Source organism: Uranotaenia lowii, chromosome 2, assembly GCF_029784155.1.
Source record: "Uranotaenia lowii strain MFRU-FL chromosome 2, ASM2978415v1, whole genome shotgun sequence".
Taxonomy (NCBI): domain Eukaryota; kingdom Metazoa; phylum Arthropoda; class Insecta; order Diptera; family Culicidae; genus Uranotaenia; species Uranotaenia lowii.
In genome coordinates, this window is record NC_073692.1 from 286,192,509 (window position 1) to 286,219,540 (window position 27,032).

General features: G+C 34.5%; 1 protein-coding gene across 2 annotated transcripts; it reads right to left on the reverse strand.

The window, feature by feature from the left end:
- Nucleotides 1–13,931: 13,931 nt before the first annotated feature.
- Nucleotides 13,932–25,650, reverse strand: LOC129740964 (uncharacterized). 2 transcript variants are annotated; one of them, XM_055732628.1, is made up of 4 exons: nt 25,522–25,650; nt 25,318–25,417; nt 14,336–14,371; nt 13,932–14,271 (listed from the first exon to the last, which is right to left on the reverse strand). In XM_055732628.1, exons 2-4 carry the CDS (start codon nt 25,381–25,383, stop codon nt 13,966–13,968), a joined length of 408 nt encoding a protein of 135 aa, XP_055588603.1. In that variant the 5' UTR covers nt 25,384–25,417; nt 25,522–25,650; the 3' UTR covers nt 13,932–13,965. The 2 variants fall into 2 exon arrangements, with proteins under 2 accessions (XP_055588603.1, XP_055588605.1); XM_055732630.1 differs by lacking the exon at nt 25,522–25,650 and having other exon boundaries at nt 25,318–25,485.
- Nucleotides 25,651–27,032: the final 1,382 nt, after the last annotated feature.

Here is a 27,032-nt window from a genome sequence, read left to right on the forward strand (position 1 = left end):
ACAGGACACGGTGACGCGACTAATGGAACAACTCGAACGGAATGGAGTTGGCTGATCAAGTTGACGACTTTTCCCGTGGCCACTTCCACTAGTTTTTAGAAGCAGCAATAATACCAGGAAGTGGAACCAGTGTGGCATAACTGCAGGAGCTTCTTCTGGCAGGGAGCTTTTTATTTCGCTCGATTTCAGCTGATGATTTCGTTTCACTTCATTCGTTTTGCTGTTTGCTTATTCGAGTCTCTCGTCTAGCAGATGGTCGCATTAGCCAAGGTGCGGTGGAAACAACCCTAGAGCACACACCGGAAATCCTTTGGTCAACTTTAAGGAAGTGGTCCGAGTTGATGCTTTAAACACTGATCTTTAAAGTCGATTAACTCAAGTAGTTGGCAATACTATTTGCTGCGAAATAGAAATATTGTAACTGGAGTCACTGCCATCGAAATTTTTGATACTGAATTTCAAATATAAAAACTTTTAAAATGAAGATTTTGTCAAAGAGACAAAATCAATATACGCTCAGCAGGAATAAAACATTGAATTACAATTTGCTCAGCAACTTTTGATATGATTGCAGATTATATCAAGGTTCCTCAATGAAAAGTAATGCGGCTCAATAATGGAGGTGAGTCCAAGAATCAAAACTTTCGGAGCCTTAATCGTTTGTCAATCGGAAGCCCCCATGTAAAATTACAGCTCATTTGGATAACTTAATGCGATCGCTCAACGACCCTCAAGTTTTTTTGACAATTCGTTTTATCGCAACATGGGGTTAAAATTGTCAAATAGTAGAAAATTCTATTGGTTAAACCTTTCGAAAAATAATTTCTTCATTATTTCGAAGTATCACAGCTTCAATAGAGAAGATATCAAACTGTCACTCTCAATTAAAGGAGAATAAATTTATAATCGAAACCCGAAGGTAATGTCGTAATTTTACGAAACTTGTCGGCGATAAAAGTATAGTTTTATCAACAATATTTTGCCTTTATTCAATCACTAGCTGATTTACCCGGCCTTGCTCGGGTTTACATAAAATATTAATCAAATCAATCGTTTGACTTTTCGAAATTTTGGAAGCTTTATATTCATCATTTTAAGAAATTTGTCCAAAGTTTGGCCATGTAAGTTTTGAAAGTCTTTTTAAAATTTTTATTGAGATTATTCACTGTGTTTATCGTTTTCACATTATTGGAAACTTTAAAGTTATGAGGTTTCAATTTAAATAAATTCAAAATAGTTCCCCTTGAATGCTAATTCATCCTTTCACGAAAAACCATTTTTACAATCATCATCTAAAAAATTTGGCCTTATATTATTATCTTTAAAAGATTATATTGTTTTTTTTTATCTTTCCCATCCCCTATCTGATGAAAATCTCTGTTGGAGATTATTCCACTTTTCAAGATGGATGATCTCCCTGTACAATGGTATTATTATTATCAATTTGATTTAGGACATTTTACCAACTTTTGGCATTCGTGTCCGAAACTGTACAATGGTATATTTGAGTTTTATTTACTTGGAAATGTCTTAAAAGACCTTCGAACTTTGTTGAGCAATGTTGAAAACTCGCATGTTATTAGTTGTATTTTTCCGCTTTTTAAATTCACTCTTTTTTATTATTAGTTTATCTTTAATGTTGAAAGTTCCACTAATAGTTTTTTGGAGTTATCAAAAACAAAACATCTCTGAACTGAAATCACCATTTCAATGTTGTGAAAAAGGTTTTATTTGAGCTCCGTTTCAATTGGTCTATTCTTGGGCACAAACATCCCATTAATAATTTCGAAAAGTAATCAATGTTAAAATTCTAAAAGATCATTTGTTTGAATTTCCAGCACTAAAGAGTTTTACAAAAAGTTTTCTCAAATTTTGATGGTAGAATCGACATCATTGGACATCAATGATAACCCAAAAGTTTAAAATTGGTCAATGAAATTGAATTGTATAATACCTCAGATTTATATATCTTATCATTTATCTAATCAATTTTGTAATCCCTCGTTTAAATTTCACGAAGGCTATCGAAGCGTTGAAATTTTGCAGCCATTTTTCTATCTTTCTGAGGAATTCCAATAATATGGAAATGGTAGGCTCTTAAAAGCTGGAATTTATGAAAATAGATTCATTAATTTTTCAGCACACAGTCCAAATAGTTATCCAGTTAAAGAAATCAATTTATTGTTCACTGTTTAGTTCCCTGCATTTTTTGTAGACCCTCAAACACAGCCCCTCTCCCCCCCCCCCCCCCCGCCGTAAAAAGCTCTTTAAAGGTATTTCAATTCTAGTCAATATAATCAAACAGGCTATCCACGTACTTTGAACAGTAGAAGGAAAAAAAAATACCCGCCAAAATTTCCCCTTTCAAATCTTTTATGCTCAGCAAGCATTGATTTGCTTTTCAGTGCACGTGAACTCTGGATGGTCGTTTCTAATGCCCGGCCCATGGTGATGGTGAAAACAACCCCGCCAAAGGAAACCAAAATCAGTTGGCAAAATGGGTGCCATGACTTTTGGTTCGTAAGAATAAAAACGACAGTTGTATGGGAGGGTCCCTTTTCTAAGGTGGGAGGGACTCAAATGTATTACTAAAACCTTACCAACATCTCTGTACCAAATTTCAGGCTGATCGGTTAAGCGCTGTGGATTTGTATAAGGTGCATACAAACAAACATATATAGTCCAACTCATGTTTATATATTAGAAAGATATTGATGATTGATTCTCTATCAACTTTATTAATCAAATATTCAACTATATTTGTTTGATTGTTTTCATGAATTCAACTGTAAATATTAAAATCAATGACTGACTTTGATTTGTTTGTTTTTCTACGTATTGCCAAAATAACAAACGTTGCAATAGAAATTGACAATCTACAGAGACAGCCGTAGAAATCTGCGCTTCCTAAGCCAATCAATCTTTTTCCACCGAAATGCCAAATCAAAACTAACAATTAGAAGCAGGAGCCTTGAAAATCTGCACTTCTTAAGACAATTCCGTCTTTATCCACAAGAAGGCCCATCAAATCAATCAATCAGCAGCAGCTTTAAAAATCTTCGCTCCCTAAGCCAATCGCGCTTCCTTAGCCACCAGAAGGCCGAACCAAAACAATCTATCAGTAGAAGCAGCCTTAAAAATCTGCGCTTCCTAATCCAATCGCGCTTCCTAAGCCACCGGAAGGCCAAAAAATCTCCGCTTCCTAAGCCAATCGCGCTTCCTAAGCCACTGGAAGGCCAAATCAAAACAAAAAATCAGCAGCAGCAGCCTTAAAAATTTGCGCTTCCAAAACCGATCCATCTTTCCCCCGGAAGGCCAAATCAAATCAATCTATCAATAACAGCCTTAAAATCTGCGCATCCTAAGCCAATCGCGCTTTCTAAGCCACCGGAGGGAAAATCAAAACAAACAATCAGCAGCAGCAGCTTGAAAAATCTAAACTTCCTAAGCCAATCTGTCTTTTCCACCGGAAGGCCAAATCAAAACAAACAATCAGCAGCAACAGGCTGTAAAATCTGCGCTTCCTAAACTTATCAGTCTTTTCTACCGGAAGGCCAAATCAAATCTATCAATCGGCAGTAGCCTTTAAAATCTGCGCTTCCTAAGCCAATCGCGCTTCCTTAGCCACCGGAAGGCAAAATCAAAACAAACAATCAGTAGCAGCCTTAAAAGTCTGTGCTTCCTAAGGCAATCGCGCTTCCTAAGCCACCGGAAGGCCAAATCAAAACAAACAATCAGCAGCAGCAGCAGCCTTAAAAATTTGCGCTTCCAAAGCCGATCCATCTTTCCACCGGAAGGCCAAATCAAATCAATCTATCTATAACAGCCTAAAAATCTGCGTTTCCTAAGCCAATCGTGCTTACTAAGCCACCGGAAGGAAAATCTAAAACAAAAAATCAGCAGCAGCAGCTTGATAAGTCTATACTTCCTAAGCCAATCCGTCTTTTCCACCGGAAGGTCAAATCAAAACAAACAATCAGCAGCAACAGCCTGTAAAATCTGCGCTTCCTAAACCAACCGCGCTTCTCAAGCCACCGAAAGGCCAAATAAAAAAAACAATTAGCAGCAGCCCTAAAAATCTGCGCTTCCTAAGCCAATCGCGCTTCATAAACCAAATCAAAACAAACAATCAGCAGCAGCAGCCTTAAAAATTTGCACCTAAGCCAATTCAGCCTTTTTTTTACCGTAAGGCCAAATCAAATCAAACAATCAGCAGCAACAGCCTTTGAAATCTACGCTTCCTAAGCCAATCTGTCTTTTTTCACTGGAAGGCCAAATCACAACAAACAATCGGCAGCAGCAGCCTTAAAAATCTGCGCTTCTTAAGCCAATCCGTAAATCCACCGGGAAACTAAATCACAATAAGCAATCTGCAGCAGCAGCTTTTAAAATCTGTGCTTCCTAAGCCGATTCCGTCTTTAGCAACTTTTCATATTTCAAAACTCAAAACACATAATGGTTCTATTCTTGTTTTGCTTTAAGTGTTTGGAATGAACCTAGTTGTGTATTAAGTTTTCTATTTACTAAGGTTGTTTTTTCATGTTCAGTTATTACAGATTTTATTTAAACAATTTTGAAAAGTTCTCCAGAAAGTTGATTCTATGTCTATAACAATCGTTTTAATTTAATAAATTTAAATGGTCGAAAATCAATACATTGGGCAAACTACATCAAAATTATATCTCAAAAGACTTAAATTATTCTCCTTAAATTTTGAATTCCAATAAGTTCATATGAAAAATTCGTATTTATTCATATTAAAAAGTTTTTCTTAAATATATCTTCTAGATTTTTTTAAATAATTTTTTTCAATACCAATATTCGAGACCATCTACAAATGTTCATAAAACAGTAAACTAAAGAAAAAAACAACGCCGCCCGTAATGCAGTAACTAATTTACGTTAAGTGTTTCCGGCAGACGGCTTGATTCCCATCGCCCTGAAGTCACCATGGGGGAGCAAAGAAAATAACAAAGCAAGAAAACAACAAACCCTTTTTCAGAACAACAAATGAAATAAAGCCAAAGTAAGACAAAACATTGAAGGAAGAAAAAATGGCAGAAAATTAAAGCTTCTGTTCCGTCGTTCCGTGATTCTCAGGAAATTTTTAATTTCATTCATCCACTTCTGGTTTTCAACAAAGCCGGGGATTTTCCCACCTTCTACTTTCATTCAGTCACCTGATGAGAGGAGGGATGTTTCCCTCGATAGGGGGAAAGCTCCTATATTGGATAAAGATGCTATGTTGGAAATGGTTTCTCAAGACAGAACTAACAGAAAAGCAAGGTTTTTTCTCATTCTGATTAAAGAAAACTTGATTTAAGGTACATTTACCCTAAAATACGAGTTTCTCAAACCATCAGCTTCCGTCAACAACAATTAAAACCTTGCGCTTTTTTGTCGCTCCATCCCGAGCTCAGTTTTCCAGCCATTTTCCCACCATGGTCAGCATCAATTCAGGATTGTTTTTTTTTATATTTTTTTTTCTTTCGACGTTTCCACTTTCACTGGAGACAAGGGAAAAGCGCGGGAAACAACTTAACCGAGTGGCTACGGTTTTCCCGACTTTTTCTCGAAGCTTACACTGCATGCTCATTTCTGGCGTCGTTTTTATAATAAAATGATTATCGGGAAATGGAAAAGTTTCTCCCAATCCAGCGTTTTCGGCTACAATGTTCAATTCCTGCCCGCTGTCTTGGGAAGAGAAAAAATAAAGTTCCAGCATCCCGATGATTTTTCTCTGTTTGTTTTTTCTTATATTTTGGTTTCGTTCTTTCTCTCATTTCCACAATGTTTCTAATTCAATTCGATAGTTTCCGTCCGACTGCGCCAATAATATCAGACGAAGGTTTCCCTGGCGAAGGCACGACATTGATATGCCATTTAGAGCGCTGCTGGAGGGAAAAAGAACAGCAGTGTTCGGGCAAAGAAAAATCTGGCATCATGACAGTAGCAAAGTTTTTGTTTCAGCCAAAGATTTCTATTGGTTTCACGTTATGGGACTTGAGAAGAGATTTTCTTATGGTAATTGTTGGTGTAATGAGATCGGTTTTATTACTGAATCAATGGTCATTATTTTACCATGAATGGTCGATTCTAAGTTCATTCTTACTTTTAATTTTGCAAAATAAGTTGGGCTGAACAAAATTTACTGTTTTAAATAAACAATTGAAGAGGTTATTTTTACGCGATCAGATAAACGTAGAATTACGTCATCCTGTCTTTCGAGAAAAAATGTGTTGTAATAAAAAGTATGATTGATCAGGGTTTAAGAATTCTGTACACACTGATTTGACGGAACACTTATAAGTTGTTAAATTGTCCCATTATTGCAATCTTTCAAATAACATGTCATTCATTTGGGTCAATATTTATAACACATTTCTTGAAGAAACTCAAGTACGATTCAAGACGGGTAGTTTTAGATGTTGTCAGAAAACTTCCCCGGTTCGAAAAACAAAACAATTGGTGGAAAATCTTACGAGGTGGATTCTAGTGTGTGTGTTTTTTTTTAAATCCCGAGAAAAAGAAAACAAAGTGTTTTTTTAATTTACAGTTGCGTTAAAAAAATAATGAAATCGCGTGAAGCTGCGCACCCACTTCCAACTTTGATAAGCTACCATTTCTCTCCCGGTTGACATTTTCTCAAGGAATTTTCACACAATCTATTTCAACTATCCAACTAAAACTAAAAAAAATTTGAAGTCTTGACAATGATTGAAAACAAAGACTAAACTATTCTCATAAAAAGGGAAGTTTGGAATTGCTTTACTAAAACTGCTGTATCTTAGACAATTTTCATTAAAAAATCTCGAAATTTAGCCCAAGAATGCAAACATGTTTGATAAAGTATCAGGCTAAGTTTCGACAAAATTGATGAACGCGATAAAAAATGGTGCCGGGTAGAAAATGGGGTTCATTATCGCCCAGCAGACGATTTCATTCTTTTTTGGACGGATGTTTGTATGGAAAATATTGCGATTTAATGTATTCTTAGTTTTTTCTTTCACAAAACCAAAATTTATCACAAAGAATGTTGTAAACTGATAAAAACTTTATTTTTATTTAGTTTAGAAATAGAAATGTTCGAACAGAGTTCAAAATAAGAAGAACAGAGTTTCAGAAATGACCTGCTAAATATACTGATAAACAAATTTGATACACATTATAATCGAATATTATATTCGCTCTTGTGTTTAAATACCAGCTCTGTTGGATCAATTTCTTTTTCTAAACAAAGAAGATATGAAGATCCTATCAATTTATCACTCTTTGTGATAAATTTGGATCTTGTCATAAAAAAAATGATTGATTATGACATTTTTCATTAAAACATCCTTCGAAAAAGAATGAAATCGTCTGTTGGGCGATAATGAACCCCATTTTCTATCCAGCATAATTTTTGATCAGGTTTATCGATTTTGACGAAACTACGCCTGATACTAGATGAAACATTTTTATATGTGTTGATAAAATTTCGAAATTTTTCAATTAAAATTTAGTAAAGCAAGTCCAAACTTCCCTTTTTCCCTTTTTTGTAGGGTGCATAATCGGGATGCCACATTTTTTGGGGGCTCCCATACAAAATCAACTTAATCATAACAATGGAGGCGTTTTTAATTGAGTATTTGAGGGTTTTTTGGATCAGAGATGGTTTCAACAATAGTTTCAAAAATCTTACTTATTATGTAAGGGAGGCTTTCATACAAAATCAGCTTAAAATGAGACACAACTCGATGGTTTTTTAAGGCGATTTTCATAAAATTGGTAAACGAGCTTTAAGAAGTTAGCGATTTTTTTTGTTTCGATTATAGTCGTTTTACCATCTTTATGGCATTCGCGACTTTATCAACGTTGCAGTTGGCGGATCGTTATAGAAAAACTATCCGGTACAACTGTGTTCGATGTTTACTCTTGGGCTCGAACTCACGGACATCGGCTCAGGAGACAACAGACTTGCCAACTGAGCTATATCACAAGCCCAGTTAGCGAAAATGATAAGAAAGTTTGAATGAAGTTTAACTTTTAAAACGATTTAGAGGTAAAAGAAAGTTCAACGGATCAGCTAACTTTGACTGAAATTCTGATCCTGAGCTCTTACACTATAGTGTCTATGTAGACAATGGACCCTGGATTGCAAATCATGATCCTTAATCCAGATCCGGATACTCGATTATAAGCTCGGATCCTTAATCCTAATTCTGTATCTTGAATACATTCCAGATTCTGATCCATATCTGTATTCTAAATCTTGATCGTTCATGCTGATCCTGTTTCTGGTTTCTGATCCATATTTTGGATTCTGGATGTTAATCCTATACTCTGATTCAGTGTCTCATATTCTAATCGTGGAGGGCAAATTCAGTTCCGGATTCTGATCTCGGATTCTTATGCTCATTCTTGATCTTATGGCTGAGCCTTGAATATGATCCCAAAATTGGGTACTGAATCCGGATTCTAATGTTATATATTCTAACTCCAAATATTTGTTATGATTCTTACCCTGGATCTAGAACCTGATTTTGAGCCCACAACCCTGGCCACTGAGTTCAAATCCTGAATCATGATCCCTGTTTCTGATACCAGATTTTGATCCTGGATCCGTAGTCCGATCTTCGTGCCTCATCCATAACGCTTATCCTGATTTCGTCACCCGTGTTATGATGCTGACTGGTTGCTGATCTTTATACGTATTACAGATTCTGGATCCATGAGCTTGATTCAAAACACAAGTCTGGATCTTCTGTTTTCCGTTTGATTTCTATCTTCGAGGCCAGCAGTGAATACTGCTGATCCATTACAAGATCTTAAATTTTTTTATTATTTTCGTCATAATAATAGCACTGATAATAGTCTACGAGGCGCCAAGTTCCTTAATATTGAAGTTAGTGTTGAGAAAAACCATTTGATATTCAAATCTATCAAATATCAGGAGTTTAATTTTTAAAGCTTTTGTCGCCAAAAGTGGATGAAAAGTCAAAAATTGGGCGTTTTGAGAATCTATGAATTTCTCTAAAAATAAATATAATTTGGTCATTCAAAAATTAAAGTTGTTTATGTTGTGTTAGATTACTTCTGTGACGTTTACGCTGGAATTGATCATTTTTGACTGCAGTACATCCAACTTTGATTGCATGTTCTCTCTGGAAATAGGATATCAGTGTCTTCAAATAAGGTGTAAAGAAAATAATAACCCACAATTTAATGTGCGTTGCTTCTCAACAACAAACAAAGTTATGTGTCTTTAAAGTTGTGACGTGAAATCACTTAGCTTAAACAGAACAGGGTACACAGCAAGAAAAATTCGTATGATATTTGATAGAGAACGATGCACGCACGCTCCTTTTTTAAACTCAAAATTAAGTAGTTTTGGTTCAAAACAGCACTTCGGTGGCAGCCCTCAACTTTGAGTTCGACTGAGCAATCGCAAAACTAAGTTCTGATAGGCATACTCAATACTGAGGTTAGCTTTAGGTTAGCTTATTTTCAGGGAATTATAGGATGATTAAAATTTGATGTATCCGGATGTTGCTGTTCCGGTACATTGCATTGCAATTACAGAGCGGTGGAAAGTTTTGACACTCCCGGTCAAAGAAAACTTCCGGATGTTACTTCCTACGGGAAATAAACAACATCTGGAAGTTACCGGATATTCCGGAAGCTACCGGATGAACCTCGGTCGTACTTAATTTTGAGTTAAAATAAAGAAGCGTGTGAAACAGAACAGATTATTGTCGTGTAAAAATACACAGCAATGTAACATCAAATTTAACATTAAATTTTAAGGTTTTTAATTCAGGATGAAAGTGAGATACACTGTAAACAATAATTAAACATTTATTTTAAAAAACATCAATAAAGAAAAAGTACACCCTGACTTTTAAACCGGTCCGCGTCTTTGGGGGACTAAAGGGAATTCCGTTCAGGACGGTCATGGTCTGGATGGTTTTACTCACAAATGCATCGGATTGTTCAGGCAAATTCCTCTCCATCATATTCAGGATCCCTATAACTGCAAAATCTTCCGTCGCTTAAATCGAGAAAGAACTGATTAAATTTAAAAACTTCATTTGTATGATTTTCACTTTAGGAACCTACCACTCAGTGCACTGTTAGGAAGTTTTAGAGATGCAGGAGTTGCGTCCTGGTACACAGCAAAAAATTTCAAAAAATACACGGAATCTTGAACACGAGTGATTTTCTGTTTCTTGAGTGTAATTACAAAAAGATGAAATTTTTAACACAGATTTTTCGCAGTGGCTGATATCCGAACAGTGATTATCCGGAGAATCTTTTGTTAGAACAGGTCAAGTGCGCAGGTGATGTTCCAGAACCATTCGAGGATGTTGACGACACTGATCTGTAAAAACATCGGATGCAACAACAATTCCAGCCTGACGCTTTCCGTGATGGTCAGTTTTGGAAATAAATGTGAATTAATAATAATATATGCGCCTTATTCATTCAAAGACGAAGGCAAAAATCTGCATAATAAGCAAAAAAAAAATATTTACGTTAATAAATTTTGAAATTTACATCCCTATGTATTTTTTAACGACGGCTCACAAAATCCGATCTCGTGCATTGATTTATATCTAAATTTCCACGCCCAAAAATTAACATCCTTGAAAAAATACACAATGATTGCATACTACATCAAAATTGATTATCCGTTTTCGTGCATCAATTTTGATCTAAATTTACACGAATTTTTCTTGCTGTGTACGAAAAAACACAGATAAACAGTGTCATTCAGAATTGAATCAAACAGATATTATTTAACACAGTTTGTGATATAAATTTCATTGACCGCTTGATTTTTACATAACGGAATGTAAAACTATATTAAAACAATTTATTTCTATCCGCTTAAAAAAAAATTAAAATTACATCAAAAAGAGTGGAATATTACATTTTTTTTATTTCACTTGTGTAAAAATAGATCGCTCGTGTTTAAGACTCAATATATTATAAGATTTTTTTTTGCTGTATGGTGGACTGAATTCTCATCATTACGAAATTTTAAGTTATTCTGAACCATATTTTGCTGCCTTAAATTTTCGTGTACGCATTAAAAATTTATAGTTTGTTATTCCGGATTTTACAACCATAAACTTTCAACACTTAAATATCAACAAATTTAGTAATCATATGTTAAAATTACTTCTGTTTCTCACAGTCTTTGTTTGAATATTCGCCAAAATTTAATTTGAATTTTATTTTTCATTTAATTTTTATTAATCTTTTTTTTTTAATTTGAAAATAAAGAAATGTTTCAAACATCAACAAAATTATGTTCGATTTTTAAAGTTCTGACCATCTAGAGGGTTAAACCAGCTTGTTTTCCTTCTAAAATTTTAAAAATGAATCGAATTTTGTGACGTTAAAACATTCATTCGTGTTGTTGTAACTCAGCTATATTCCAACCGATTTCTATAACATTGAGTTTTTCAGAAACGTCTCATTATTTTCAAATAAGGTCTTTTTTTTTTGTTATAAAATGTCAAAGATTTCTCGCAAAATAAAAAAGTTACCTTTTTGTGACTCACTCATTTGCGACTGGTTTTGTTCGCTTTTCAAAACAACTCCAAATTATTTTTTCTACACAAAGAAGCAGTGTTTATTAGCTTTAAAAAGTGCTTCGCGTTTTTGGAAAACAAAAATTGAATCCATATATATATATATATATATATTTTTTTTTTTGAAAAAGTTGTCAACATTTATACTTTTTCCAACAAAAAGTTTTAAAAGTTATATAAAAGATATTAAATTTTTGTTTTCTCTTTTCTTTATTGGTTATGTATGATCTGAAAAATCAAATTTATTGACAACTCTGAGATTTTTTGTTACTTTAACGGATAAAAATCACTTGTGAGCGGACACGCTTGTGAAATATGTCTTATTTGTTTATACTATTCAAATAACATAGTGCATAGTGTACTTAAATTTATCTTTTTTCCATCCATCCTGTAGGAAACAAGCAAAGATTTTTTGTGGCTTTAATAGACCTTGGCTTGGCAACCTAGGGAATTTGCACAATTAATTTCTCCAAAAGCTTCTTTGAATTCCAAGGGAAAGGCTTGTATTGTGGCTTCGAAACAGGCGAGTGAAAATAGTAAAATGTGTTTTTGTTGGGATATCTTTTATGGTAACATTTTTTCCTGATGCAAAATTCTTTCGAAGATATATATTTTTAGCTCTAAAGTGAGGCCGTAAAACACAATTCCTAAAAAGAACTTTCAAACTGAATCATATCCACACATTCAGACGGCTCCAAACTTATGTAAACTTTTTCAACCCAGTTGAGTCATATCACAACATTGCTGGGCATCTGTTATGTCAAACTCCATATAGTTTGCAATCGTAGTTGCTGAAATAATAATAATCAACAACCATAAATTACAGTCGCAAATGGCGGCTAGTCCAATCGGAATAAAATATTTAACCACAAACTTCCTAGAACAACACCAAATTACAACGGCTTTTGGCATTGGGTCCGCATTATTTGCATGACTACAGAACGTCAAATGGAAATCCCTTCAAACAAAACTGTCGATTTTCAATCACAACCTAGAGGCTCGATTACAACTTTCGCTTCAACTAACTGGCCTGGCTGAATGTTAGGGTGTCTCTCATATTTGCACTGAAGCTTTTTCTAAGTTTTTCAAAGTTTCTTCTTATCTAAATTTGATCATCTTTTTGGAAATTTTCAAAACTAAGTAAATTCAGTTTTTTTTTTCTTTTATCATTTGAAATCATCACAATCGTTCTCTTGTAGAATACCTTCCAGTAAGGACCTCCATAGTTGCAGTAATGCAACTCAAACTCCCTTACAGGCCCTATGAAAGTTCAATATTGGAGGCCGGCATCGGAAGTACACGTGTGAATAATTTATCAGTTTGACCACTTGAACTCAACCGTTCCCCATCCCCATCTTTGGTGTTTGGTGGCAATTCTGAAATCTACTACAGCGAAAAAAAATCTCTACCATAACGAAACGTCGGGAGTCCCGTGTCCAAAAAAAAGAAACGAATCCTTTCTGAAAAGTGCATGAATTTTTCATCAATTTGCAGCACTACCGGTCATGGTGTTCCGATTAACTGCGTCTGGTTTGGTTGAGTGGTCTCTTGGTTGGTGAAAGTTCTTTGCCGGTCGGATTGGAGTGCATGCATCTAGTGTTTTTTTTTTACTTTTTCTACTAAAACCTTCCCAACCTGTGACCAACCGGGGGCTAGTTTCTTTCGATTGTATTTTATCCATAAAATATGGAGAGCTATGTATGTAGACCGAGTGGAGCGACTGGTAACTTAGTTTGTTTTTAATGGAGATTACATGATGGGGCCAGAAGGGCACCCTTTAACATGGCAGACCGAATGTTGATCCACTTAAAGGGGTTTTTCTAATGAAATGAAATGATTGATTTTTTTGACGACCAACACAGTTCAAATGATTTGAAACTCGTTTTTTGTACCGTCAAATGGGGCATCATGCAACACTTTTGAACTTCAAAGGTTTCTTAAAACTGAATGTCCACATAATAAAATCTTACAATTTTTCGGTCAAACATGGTTTTAAAGAAAAATCCATATTTGTACTGCATACATTTAGGGGTAAAAAATAATACAATTGAAATCTACTAGGTAATATCATAAAAATTATGTAAGGTATCAATAGTTAGGTCGAAAGGCATCTTTCTCATCAAATATTTCATTTAGCGTACTGCAAAATAGCTAAAATCTCAGTGTTTCGTGCCTTTTGCTTTCTTGCCACAGGTCTTTCACACTTGTAATGTAGTGTAAGCCAATCTGAATCAACCCCTTACAAACCTTTTAGTAAAAATCGTGTTGAACTCAAACAAGTATGCTTCCAAAGAACTTAAAAATAATAAGCTCAATTAAAGTTTGCGTATCATTTACTATCAGATAGTCCATTTCAAAGCCCATCCACAACTCATAAACCCGATGATCAGGCAGCCGGTCGCTCCAGCTCGATTCCGGAACACTCCTGGAAGGTATCGATCAAATCGCGGCTGTTCGAAACGTGCGGAGCAATGGCAGCCGAAAGACGGGCCAGTTCAAAGGCCACACTCAGGCGCCAGGCGTTTTCGCACGCATCGATGGCCGCTTGCTGCAGACGTGTCGGAGGATCATCTCGGGGCAGTTCCTGGCAACGGCGATGGCGTTCCAGTAGCCCGGCGAAAGTTGCCCGTGCATCCACAATGACATCGGCTAGCTCTTCCACGTTTTCCCGCTCCAGCATTTGCAAAATTTCCTACCAAATTGAAAACAAAATTAATCATCCTTTCTCGTGAGAAGTCTACAGGTAGTGAACTCACCTCAAAGCATTCGGCAACATCGCGCTCTCCATCGAGCTGCAAAGTATAAGGGGAAAACATGAAAATGAATTTATTCGCTTATAAAACTTTAATCCGCTATGGTTTGAATAACAAAAAATGAGAACAAAATGGAAAACTATTGTGGCAGGATTCATCATAACAAAAAGTGACAAAAACAAGGTGGAAAATTATATTCCTACAGGCATCGGAACGTGTGAAAAATCATGCCAACATGAGCGAAAGGAGTGCAATGAATGAAGTTGGTTGTGTTTGATAGGGTTGGCAAGTCACAAGATTGATGGATAAGATTGAACAATTTTTTTTTATTTAAAAAAAAATAATCTAAATACAAATCAATTCAATCTATTATTAAACTATCTTTCCCAGTTAAAAAACAAATAGGATCCTATTCAGCCGGATGTTCCAGTTCAATTCCGGAACACTCCTGGAACTTATCCATTAGTTCCTGACCGTTATCGATATAGGGGGCTACGGCTGCCGAAAGTCGAGCCATTTCGTAGGCCAAACTTAGGCGCCAGGCGTTTTCACAAGCGTCGATGGCAATTTGCTGCAGCCGAGTCGGGGGATCATCCCGGGGCAGTTCCTGGCAACGGCGCCGACGTTCCATCAGATTTTCGAAGGTAGCCCGAGCATCCAGGATGATATCGGCCAGTTCTTCCGGGTTTTGCTGCTCCAGCGATTGAATGAGTTCCTGCGGGAAATTATAGTTTTGTGTAATGAGATAAGTTTTCCAGTGAAGAGGATTGCTTTTTTGAGAATTATTACTAACCTCGAAACATTCTCCGATATCCCGTATTTCATTGTGTTTTAAAACAAAAATATAAATTTAATTATTAGTTTTATGTAAGTTGTACCATAATAATATTTGATTTATTTTTCTTTATCCAAACACAGTTAAAAACATAATGAAGTTTTTTTTTCAATTTTTGAAGGTTTTTAAAATACATTGAGGCCTTAGAATCAGTAATTTAGAGTTCTCTGGAAGATTTATATTTGAATAAATTTGAAAAATAATCATTTGAAAGTTGCTTTGGCCCCCGCTTATCTGTTTTAAGAATAGTGCGGTGAATACGAAAGAGTGATTTGTAAAATGTGAGAACTCCTATACATACACCATGTTTTGACATAAAAAAATTTCAATTAAAATACATTTAGTTTTTTGCCGAGTTAACCGAAAATTACTTGAAATAAGATAAACTTATCATCTTTTTCAATCATTCCACAGGACTTTGAAATGCATGTTTATGGTACTGTTTTGTCAGTAGAGTCCTGATGATGTAAAGTCTATTTCCGTTGATATGAATGATGAAATTACCTGGATGCAAATTTCAAAATGCTTAAATTACAAAAGTTCTACATTGGTAACATATTAAAAAAAATACAATCATTGAATAAAGCTAAAACATGAAATTAAAACGTTTCTTCTGAATTTATGGATTAAAATCTCCTGCGAAAACTGCAAAAAATTCTAAAAATAAATCAAAATGAAATTAATATTTACGGCCTTATCGGTGAATTTTATGTTCTCATAGTGAGAACATTTCAAGAATTGAAAATTATAGATGGATAGAAGAAGATTCGAAGAAAATTACAGGTGTTGAAAATGAGCGGGTAGAAATTTTTAAAAAGCATTTACACCACATACTTATCTTTTGTTCAATCACGGATCAACTATTTTGAAATGTTAGAATCGGACAGGGTTGAGTCTAACACAACTCTTCTAATCTTCTTCTATCCATCTATAATTTTCAGTTCTTGAAATGTTCTCACTATGAGAACATAAAATTCACCGATAAGGCCGTTAAAATTAATTTCATAATATAAATCACGGTGATTAATCTTAATTAATATAATTCAAAATTTCCGTTAAATGGGAAATGAATCGAGATAATTTTTGTACTAATTCTGTCAAATGCTGCTGTTTTAACAAGCGATTGGTTTTAGATGGTGTATTTGAATGATCTAAGCCATCATTATTTAAAACGCAAATTAGTGCACAGTGTTTTGCTTGGCAGATATTTTTCCAATCCTCTTTAATTACTTTTATTTAACACCCACACTTATATCCGAAGAAATGTTGATGATGGTGCCTAACTCCAGGGGCCAAAAACTCATCAAAAATTTCGATTTTTTTTCTAGATATGTCAAGAGCTAAAAGCCTTTTTCTTCATCTAAAAATTAAATTTTCTTCAGTTGTTCATTATGTTCCACAATCCGATTGACCCCACGACCCCACGGCTAAACAATGTTTTGCTAAAATGTTCCACCGTTCGAATCAGTTTGAGTTGATTGTAGTCTTTTTTTTCCAAAATCATGTCGAAAGAATTTTTTACCGTATATCAAACTTGTAGACATGTCACATCACTTTTTAAAGTAATGCCAAACAACACTTGTCTATGTATGAAATTTGCCATTTTTTAGCTTCGAATAACTATTTTTATGATTTATACTAGCAACATAAAGGGAATTTAATTTTTAATTGATTTTACGCAATAAATCAAGAGACGTTTTGGTCCTGAAAGAAGAAAAAAATCATGTGTAAATATTTGGATCGATTTGCATTTTTCTGTACCGCTTATGAATAACAGTATCGCTTTTAGAAACTTTTATCAAAAACAGTGAACGATATTGAAAGCTATTGCTATCAGCATATTCACACCAACTATTTTGAAAAAAAAAAAAAAAAATCAGTGTATTTTTAAACTGAGTGACACGATTCTTATATGATCATATGAGTGTTGATGATACATACAATATTTTAAAATTCCGTTTCCTGGATTTTTATAACGTACTGAGTTTTTTTTAATGTTTATGCACGGTTTTTAAGGCGATTGTTTTCGTACGTTTTTAATCATTTTGCAGGGTTTTTTTTTATTATCAACATGAAAGAAAGGGATTTCTATATACCTCAGTTGGCAAGTCAGTTGCCTCCTAAGCCGATGTCCGTAAGTTCAAACCCAAGAGTAAACATCGATCACAGTTGACAGGATTAGTTTTCCAATATTGTCCATTTGAATGAAATTTTTAGAAACATTTTTAGCGCAATATTTATAAAACATAATCATGAATGGTTTTTTAACGCTTTTAAAACTGCTGATAAGTTATGATGAAAAAAAAAGTTTTCAAGTTTTTTTTCTTGATTTATGTTGAGTAATTCCTGGGTTTTCACCAAATTTACCTGGATTTTACCCGGATTTTGCCAGGATTTTTGGTCAACACTTTGAAATCAAATGCCCGGATTTTGCCAGGTTTTAGGTAAAATAGCCCGGATTAGTCCGTCCCGGATACGTGCTGAAAATATTCTGGCCACCTTATTCATGACTATAGCTATTATAGGATATTTAATTAATACAAATTTTGGAAACACTCTAGCTCAGCCTGGTTACCCGGATTACATTGAAAAATGCCCGGATTTGGCAAATCAAACAAAAAACAACAAACGCCTCCAAAATGAAATTTTTCAAGCAAGTTTTATAAAAAATAATGATGAATGGTTTTTAGGAAGCCGAAAATACGATTCAAAATCGATTAATGACTTTTGATGACTAAAAAAAACTTTTAGATTTTTTTTTCATTTTTGTTGAGAAATTTTTGTGTTATGATAAAATTTGCCCGGATTTTGCCAGGATTTATGGTGTTGCTATTGAAATCAAATGCCCAGATTTTGCCAGGTTCTTAAATAAAATTACCCGGTTTGTTCAGCCCAGATACGTGGCTGGCTGAAATTCTGGCAACCTTACTATAGCCCCACGTGACATTTCTCATCCCCACGGCTCATGACTCAAGTTTGAGTTTTTCTTTAAATATCTCATTTTTCCTTAAAACATCTTTTTTTCTCATATCTCATATACCACTTGTTACGTTCCACGGCTATAATCCCGCAAATTATATCTATTTATCTCACATTCTACGTTTCATCGTTCTCATTTTACCACTTGACGTCGTCTCAAGTTTTACGTCCACGGTTCACATCTTGCGTGTGAGATCTTAATTCTCATCTTTTCACGTCGTTTTCTGTCGTTTCGTGTCTCATCTTTCTACATCTTAACGTTTTGCATCTCACGATTCACGTCTCTTGTCCTTCCATCTCTTCGCATCTTCTTCCGTCTCACCAATCACGTATCATACTTCATTTTTATTTCCATCCTCTCAAGGTTCGTGTTTCCAGAATTACTTGACCATCTTTCATTCTACATTAAAAAAAAACCATCTCACTTCTCATGTCTCATCCTATCACGTATTCACGTTCTACATCTCACGTCTTCAATTCTCTAACCTCACGATTAACATACTTCTTTTCATACATCACGTTTCACGTCTCATTCCAAAAATTCTTTCTTTCTCATTCGTTTTGAAAATAAATTGTTTTTTTTTTTAAACAATCTATTATATAAAATTCTCTTGTAACGGTGTTTGTAGTACTACTCCTTCGAAATTTCCCAAACGATTCGAATGAAATTATTTTTAGAATATTCTGTAGGCATGCGAATCGGTTTATATCGAATAAAAATAGCAAAAAGTCGCATCAATTGATCGCAATAATAAAATTTGTAGATATTTGAATCAAATTGAAGTCATGGCATCCATTTTTTCGAGATTTTCTTTACTTTGGGCGGTTTGTTTTTCGTCTCCAAGGTCGAGGCGTCGCGAGCCAACGTCGTGAGAGGATATTAACCATGGCATAGCATACTGATCAGTTGGAATATTTTGGCGCGTAAATCTCAACCAAGCATATTTTCAATGCAAGTGGTGGCGATATGAAGCCTTGATGTGTTTTTTTTCTTCTTAATTCCTAGCTCATTTATACAACACATGGTTATGAATGATACCTAGACGTGACTCAGATTGACATTTTGCCGATCGAATAAAACATATAAATTTTGTTTTGCCCAAATCTGAAATTGAAAAGGCATGGCATTCATTTTTAGAGATTTTCTTTTCTTTGAGGGGTTTGTTTTTCGTCTCCATAAGCGAGGCGTCGCGAGCAAACGTCGTTGCAAGATAATAGTAACCAAAGCATACTGTTCATTGATCGTTGGAAAAATTTAAAAATTAGGCGCCTGTTTCTCAACCAAGTACCTATATCTCTTATGCACGTGGGGCCGATATGCAACCTAGATGTGTTTTTTTCCTTGCTTATTGGTACACAGCACATGGTAATAAATGACGCCTAGATGTGACACGGACCACACGGATTGATATTTTATCGATCAAATCAAAACCATATAAACGATTTTAAATATTAAAACTATTTTTAATTCGTGTTAATTTAAAAAACATATGAATTTGGTAATGATGCATATGAAACAATCTTATAACACTTTGCGGACGTTTAAAAAAAAAAGAAATTGGAAAGCTTTACAATCAATTTCGTATAATCCAATATTCCTAGAACGCTTGACACATTAACTGAACAAGAGTCTGTCTTTTGAAATAGATTAGAAAGAGAAAGTTGATAAAACAGACAAACTAGCACAAGTATGAAATTTATTTTAAAGTCTTCTCACTGACGCATCTGAAAATGAACTATGTGTTTTCACTTGCCTCAATAAATGGGACAAATGCATGCTTCGATATTTCTTTTGGTCAATATAACTAATATTTTTTGAAAATATTATTTTTTTCAGAGAATATGAAAGTTGAACTGTGGTGATATTCGTTTGCATTTGCCCCGGTGCCCAGAAAACAAAATGAACTCATGAAACCATCGAAGCCTGAACAGATTATTTCTTTTCGATATATTGAATTTTAAAAAGTCTGCTTTTTAATTAAATGTTATTAAATCTTAAAAATATTACATAATCCTAAATGAAATCACAGAACAACACCAACAATGTTCGTGTAATTTTGAAATCAGAACATCCCAATGCTTCAATTAGAATCTTTAAAATAATGGGTGAACATATCTAAACACATTTTTTTCTCTTTTCAAAACCAATAGTTTTTTTTGATTCATTGTGTTAAAGTTCGAAAGAATTAATATGCAGTTTTTGCTTGAACAATTAAAAAAAGGAATTTGCAGTATTCAAAATCGCCAAAATTAATGCCATAGCAAGTGCTATTTGGAAACACTTGGATTGAAATATGTAACATCTATAGGTTTAGTATCAGGCAAAACTTTTTTGAACATGATTTTGGTGAGAATATAAATTTTAATTCAAACTGCTTCGAAGGATGGGGATAGTGAATAAAAAGCTGTTTAAAAATAGGCAAAATATTCGTCAAATACTCGAAAAATTGTCCCGATATTCAAATTCTATTCCAATAAATGAGAAACTTTTTATTTCGGTTTAAACCTTAGTGTGAACTCGAACAAAGCGGAATAAATCTACTAAATGGAAAACAGCAAATGAAACATATATTATATACATACAGTTATTTATGGAACAAGTTACAAAAAGTGGATTTTAAAAGACCCGTAGAATTGAGTTGAAATTTTTAGGTTTTAATTTGATACAATTAAGCGGGACGATTCGAGTAAAGGGAAAGAAGGAAAAAGTAAAAAAAAAAAACTAGGAAAAATGGAAAATGGACGCCACATTGAACATGGTAAGACAAAGTTTACGGGGTCTGCTAGTATATAATAAGGTTTTTCGTTATTTTCCAATTTCTTATCTGGCTATTTTTAATAAAAGCAAAAGAAATTCAGCTCATTCTACACAACTTGATGATCCAACATTCAAATATTTGATGTTTCAATTTTCTGCATTTCATATTTTACTACCTTTGACGATACCACGGTTTATAAAATTTCAAGAGCTTTGCAAAATTTACAAACATTACCAGTTTAAAGTTTAAAATGATTTGGTTGGTTCCTGCATGAGCGCAACGCGTTTCAACTTTGTATGGAAATTTGTAGAGATGTGCCGAAAAGTAGTATTCCAATAATTCAACTATTCGGCCAAACGAATACTCCGTCGAATATTCTGTCAAGTTTTTAATAAAAATACAAAAGTGATTATTTCCATTTCCTTCCATTTCTGCCCCTCATGTTTATCAGTCGATAATTTTCAACCAGATTATATCACATGATGTATTACAAAATCTTTTTCAAGTAAGGGTCTTTCTGATTTTCAAAATGTCACCAATAACTGAAGGATATTAGACGACTGCCAGAGAATCGGTTCCTGTAGTATCTGGGACAAAACACGTAAAAACAGGTGCCAAGCATTTGAAATTGCTTATTTGGAATCGTATTAGATGAAAGTCAAATTTAAGCAAGATATCTTCAAAATAGTTGTAAAAAGGGACGGTAAAAAGAAAAAAAGCAAATCTGAACGAAACCCAGGAAAAATTATACAAGAGGAAAGTGAAAAAACTTGAAATTGATTGTAGATATACATTGAATCATAGTAGCGGTTTTTTCAAAATTGTGTCTAAGGTTTGAACAAAACTTTATGATTGTTTTAAAAATAAAAAAAAAAATATTTTTTGGACAAACAATCTAAATTGTTTCAAATAGAAATTTTAGTTTTAGAAAAAACCGCCGTAGAAAGAACCGCCTCATGGAGGAGGGGGGGTTTGTTGACGAATTTTGTGCTATGATTTTGCTCAAATAATGCATGAATAATACATATGAGAAAGATTTTTTTATAATATTTGATTATTCAATTTTCACTTCATTGACATTAACAGTTTTTTGTTTAAAATTGAAACTTTTGAAAATACATCCTTAAATCCTTGAAATGGTAAGCTATATTTATAAATGAAATCCTTGAATATCAAAATAGGAAACTAGAAACCATTGAAGTTTCTCAAACATTTGGTGAGTTGAAAATTTTGTTTTGAAAACAGGTAAGTGTTTTTTAAAAAAATGCTTCAAAATAAATCAAACTTTCAAAAGTAAAAAGTTTCGCTGTTCCAATCTGATTCTTGCAAACTTATTCCCAATTTTTAAACTATGATTGAAATTTGGCTTTTGAAAAAAACTGCAATACCGTCCCTGTTCGATTTTGGCATCACGCTCGTACATTTTGTGTTGCCAAAATCGAATGTTGCAAAAATCGAACGGTTTTTTTCTCATCTTGTTTTTCAGTTATTTTTTAAAAAATAACTGTTATTATGTTCAAAAACGTTATTTTTAGTCCGACCATTTGTAGTCATTTTTTAATTTTATCATCATGTGTTTGATGCATTTTGTCCTGTTTTGTTTATTATGTTTGTTTTCTTTTGTCATATTTACTGTTTTTGTCATTATTCGTCATTTTTTAGTCGTGTTTTTTGTCATATTCAGTCATTTGTTTGAGTTTGTTTTTTAACTTTTTGAATTTGTCATCTTTTTTTCATTTTTAAGTTCTATATAAAATTTTTAAAAATCTTTGGTTTTTATTGTTGCATTTTATTACAATTTCAGAAGAATACGTTTAAATTTTTGGTGTTTCTCGAAATTAAATTGATCCTGTTATAACGAAAACTATAAGGTAATGTTGTTTCTAAAAACCGTTCGATTTTGATAGCATAATGACATGGCAACATAAACTCAAATTCTACTTTAAATTTGTAATTTTGAGTTGAATAATTAATTCAAAATAATTTGAAGAATTTGAAATTTTTAAATTGAACAAACAACCAAAATTAAAATTATGCGATTTGAACTCCCCAACAAAAAGTCATCGTGATATTTTTTTATCTTGTTTGTGAAACTCATTTACGAGCTGAATCTGAATTGGTATTTTATTATTACATTAAATCCGACTTGCAAATGCTAATAAAAAAAAGTAAATAAAATGAAAAAAATAATTAAACTGATTCTTTAATGGAATATTTTAAGAATTGAGTTTGAATTGAACCAAATTTAAATGATTTAAACACAGCTTCTACTTTCTGTTCTCTAATGATGATTCGAACCGGAAATAAAGAATCCCAATCCGAAATATGAAAACAGATATACAATTAAAATAATGAAAATATGTAACCAAATCCTCTGAAATAAGTTTAACCTCACTTCAAATTTAATGTTCATTAACGAGTTCCTATCAACAAGTAAGAAAATTTCGAAAAATTGAAGCAGAATTTTGAACCTGAGATTAGTTTTCGAGGTTTTGGTATTACAGTAGTTTTTCGATTTTATCACGCTTAATTCAATTTGACGAAAATTGAAACTAAAATAGAAAAACGGCAAATGATTTCTGAATGATTTTCAAAAGCAACGTGATTAAATCTAAAAAATAACCGTGATAAAATGGAGCGTGAGTTTAGCGAGTATCTGAAAATCGAACAGTGATAAAATCGAAAAACTACTGTATCTCTGAGTTGAGATTTTTCCTCATAAATGGGGGGAGGGATGCATGTAGGACAGATTGTCCGTTCAATTCAAAAAAAGGTTATGGGAGGTGGCAAAGTTCAATAATTAAAAATTCCCAGAAAAGCTTGCAGTGGTCTAATATATATGACAAAGATTGCTTTTAACAATTTTGCATTGGCAGTAAATATTTATTTCTATTTCATAATCACAGTCATGTTTTGATAGTAGTTGAAGGATCAAAATATTCATTCTAACAACCCTTCCCATATCACTCTCACCGGATTTCCCCGGTTGATTGCTGCACGGAAAGTTCGACGTGCTCAAAAGTGGCAACATCGAGCCGACAGACAGACAGGCAGGCAGGTGGGCATTTCATTCACCACCCATCACCTGAAGCGCTTCACCGTTCTACTGCTTCGAGCGATAGTTGTTAGCAATATAATTTCATTAAATTTTCACTGAAAACGTCCTCGGTCCCAGAAACGGCCTCGGATATAAAATCTGAACCCACACTAACGGCCATGGATCAAACGGTGAAAAATTCTTTCATGGCGAGAAACCTATAGGGGAGAGTGGGGATACTTGATCCCCTTTTCTTATTTTCACCATATCTTTTTGGAAAAATTTAGCAACTCGCCGTCTTCGACATTTTCTGATAGCTTGTAACTTCAAGTTTCTATGCTCCAAAAATTAGAACGATACTTGAACCCGTTGTTAAACTAGAAGCATTTTCGTGGGAGTAAAAAAAATGCGAATTTTCTGAAGTTAGGGGAGACTTGATCCCCTATTGAAGGAGATTTGATCTTTTATTCAGGAAGCCCTAATCCTTGTATAAAAATCAAACAGAACGCCAAGATAGAATGTTAATTGACTATTTTGGTCATGTTTGTTCTCATTTCACAATTTGTAGCAGACATCAGAAGAAAATTCTATAACTTTGTTTCAACGCTATTCACATTGCATACTTAAAGGCGCCATTTTTTATAATTAAGAGAAAATTAATTATTTTTGCTCTTTTCTTCAGACAATTGCTTGATAAATATTAGTTTTTGGATAAATATTAGTAATTTCGTAATCAGCAATCATAACGATCAATTCAGAAGAAGAATATGCCGTTTGGAGGGGGGATCAATTGTACCCAACTCTAGGGGATCAATTGTACCCATAATCAACATTTTGGAAAACTTTTCCTGAGTTTTCCATTGCTTTGAAAATATGGCATCATAAAGTTCATTTTACACTCGAACGATTGATACATTGGTACAAATATTTTTTTCATAATTTTCCCATGTAAGGAACATTTTAAAGTGATGAAAAAAGATTTTCAAGTCACATTTTGTGAAATTTTTCAAACAAAGTTAAATATCCCAAAAACTTATTTTGTTAAAATTTTTTGAGCTACAACCATTGCTGTTTTGTTCCATTTGGCACATTTTTCTAGAACACTTGATCTTTGTTCGACATTCCAGTTTGGAGATATAGCTAAGGAATCAAGTATCCCCAAGGATCAAGTATCCTCATTCTCCCCTACCTACTGGGTCCACCTTGATTCGTGAGGAAAATTTCATGAAAAACATTTTACGAACAGTGGAAGCCGATGAATGGAACTCTTAGGCTGTTTTTTTCGTTCCGTAAAATCGTGCAAATGTGTAACACTGGGCAAATAAGGATGTGATGGGAGGTGATTTGCTGATGGGATTGATGGGAATCTACACACCTGCGAGGGAGCGGCCAGAATGGTCCCAACCAGGGCAAACAGAACTCCGATGAAAAGCTTATTCATGGTGTCACAGACTGGTGGCGCAGTAAAACGGCAACTAGGAAAGATACAGACCGGAAACAGACAAAGGCTTTAATGAAGAAATCAAACGCTCTGGTTTGTACTCCTGGGGCTTAACCAGAAGTATCGTATCGTACTAACTTGATTCAAGAGAAAATTAGAGGGCGACCCGACGAATGAACGCAAACTGTTTGTGCCGTCAATCAGCAGCGGGTGGCTTTTTATTGTTGTGACTGACCCGACTCCAACCAAGTCTCACGGAATAGCCCTATCAAGGGGTAGACTAATGATAAACTAACTGAGCTGGGAGATATGGACGAAAGCTTATCAACCTGATTTGGGGAGCTGTGTTTAGTAATGGGTGGCTTTACGATTGCTGTTGCGGGTGGGAAATTTTACGATGCGGCTGACGTGATAATATTTTGGCTGTTATCTGATTTTGCTGCTTGGAAGCCTAGTTTTGTTGATATCGGAGCTGCTGCTAACACGTGCTTGGTGTTGTTTGAACGATTAGCCTGGATGGTTAATCTCGTGATTTTAGTACACCAAAAATTGTAATGACCAATTTCTTTTCCCATTAGAATATGAAAGGTGTTGGGATCAAAAAGTGTATGTGACTAAACTAAATAAAATCGATTAATTGTTTATTAAATCAATCAAAATACCTTTCTTTTTGAAGTTCAATATGTTTAAAAGACGGAAAAAATACTTAATTAAGATTCCGGTCGACCTTTTCTAAATTGGCGAGCCTTTCGTTTGATTCCTTTCATCAGGTTTTGTATAGTCACCTTATCCACTTTTTCGCAACAGAACTCCTGTTTGCTTTGAACTGCTTCTCACGGCTAACAGTTCTCTGAATCTTCTTAAGGTTCTGATTAACTATCGCTCAATATTTTTCGATTGAGTAGAGCTCTGGTATGTTGATAGGGTTATTATCCTTGGGCACAACCTTTTATTTAAGTTGGTAACCACAGGTGAGGAGTCCCGGTTTACGGCGAGCCACCGCATTCTCCCAGTTTGCTACTTTGGGTTCATAGGTACAATGGGATGACTCATGATATACCACCTACTTCCTAAACTCAACCTGGGCCCACAGACCTTTTTCCCACCTTGAACTGTTTAACACACTATCCATCAATAGTGGGAAGTATCGAGGAAGAATGACCTTAATGGGTTAAATTCCTATAAAAAAGAAAATAAAAAAATGTGGGAGGTCTATTCGCGCTAGTGCGATCCAAGGGAATACTCATAGCCGAGACCACTTTCAGCAAAACCTCTTATCTTCACGACTTGAAGTCTGAACTCTGCTCTAACGACAATACAACCGACATCTCTTCGCAATGACTCGAGGTTCTCACATAAATCTCTCTTCTTCGTGACACGAGGCCTGATCTCTTCTTTTACGACTCGAGACTCGCGACCAGACCATTCTTAGCATCGACTCGAGGTTGATGTACATATGCACACCTACTTCTCATCTGAACGACTCAAGGTACGATCTCTCCTCTGACTCTCCTTAAGCGACTCGTAATGACTCGGGGTAACTACAGGGTGACAAAAAAGTTCTGTCACACTTTTTTTGGGGTCGCTTGTAGCCTATACATTGTATCTCTCTGGTGCCATCTATATGTCAAATGAAAGAGCTAACTTTG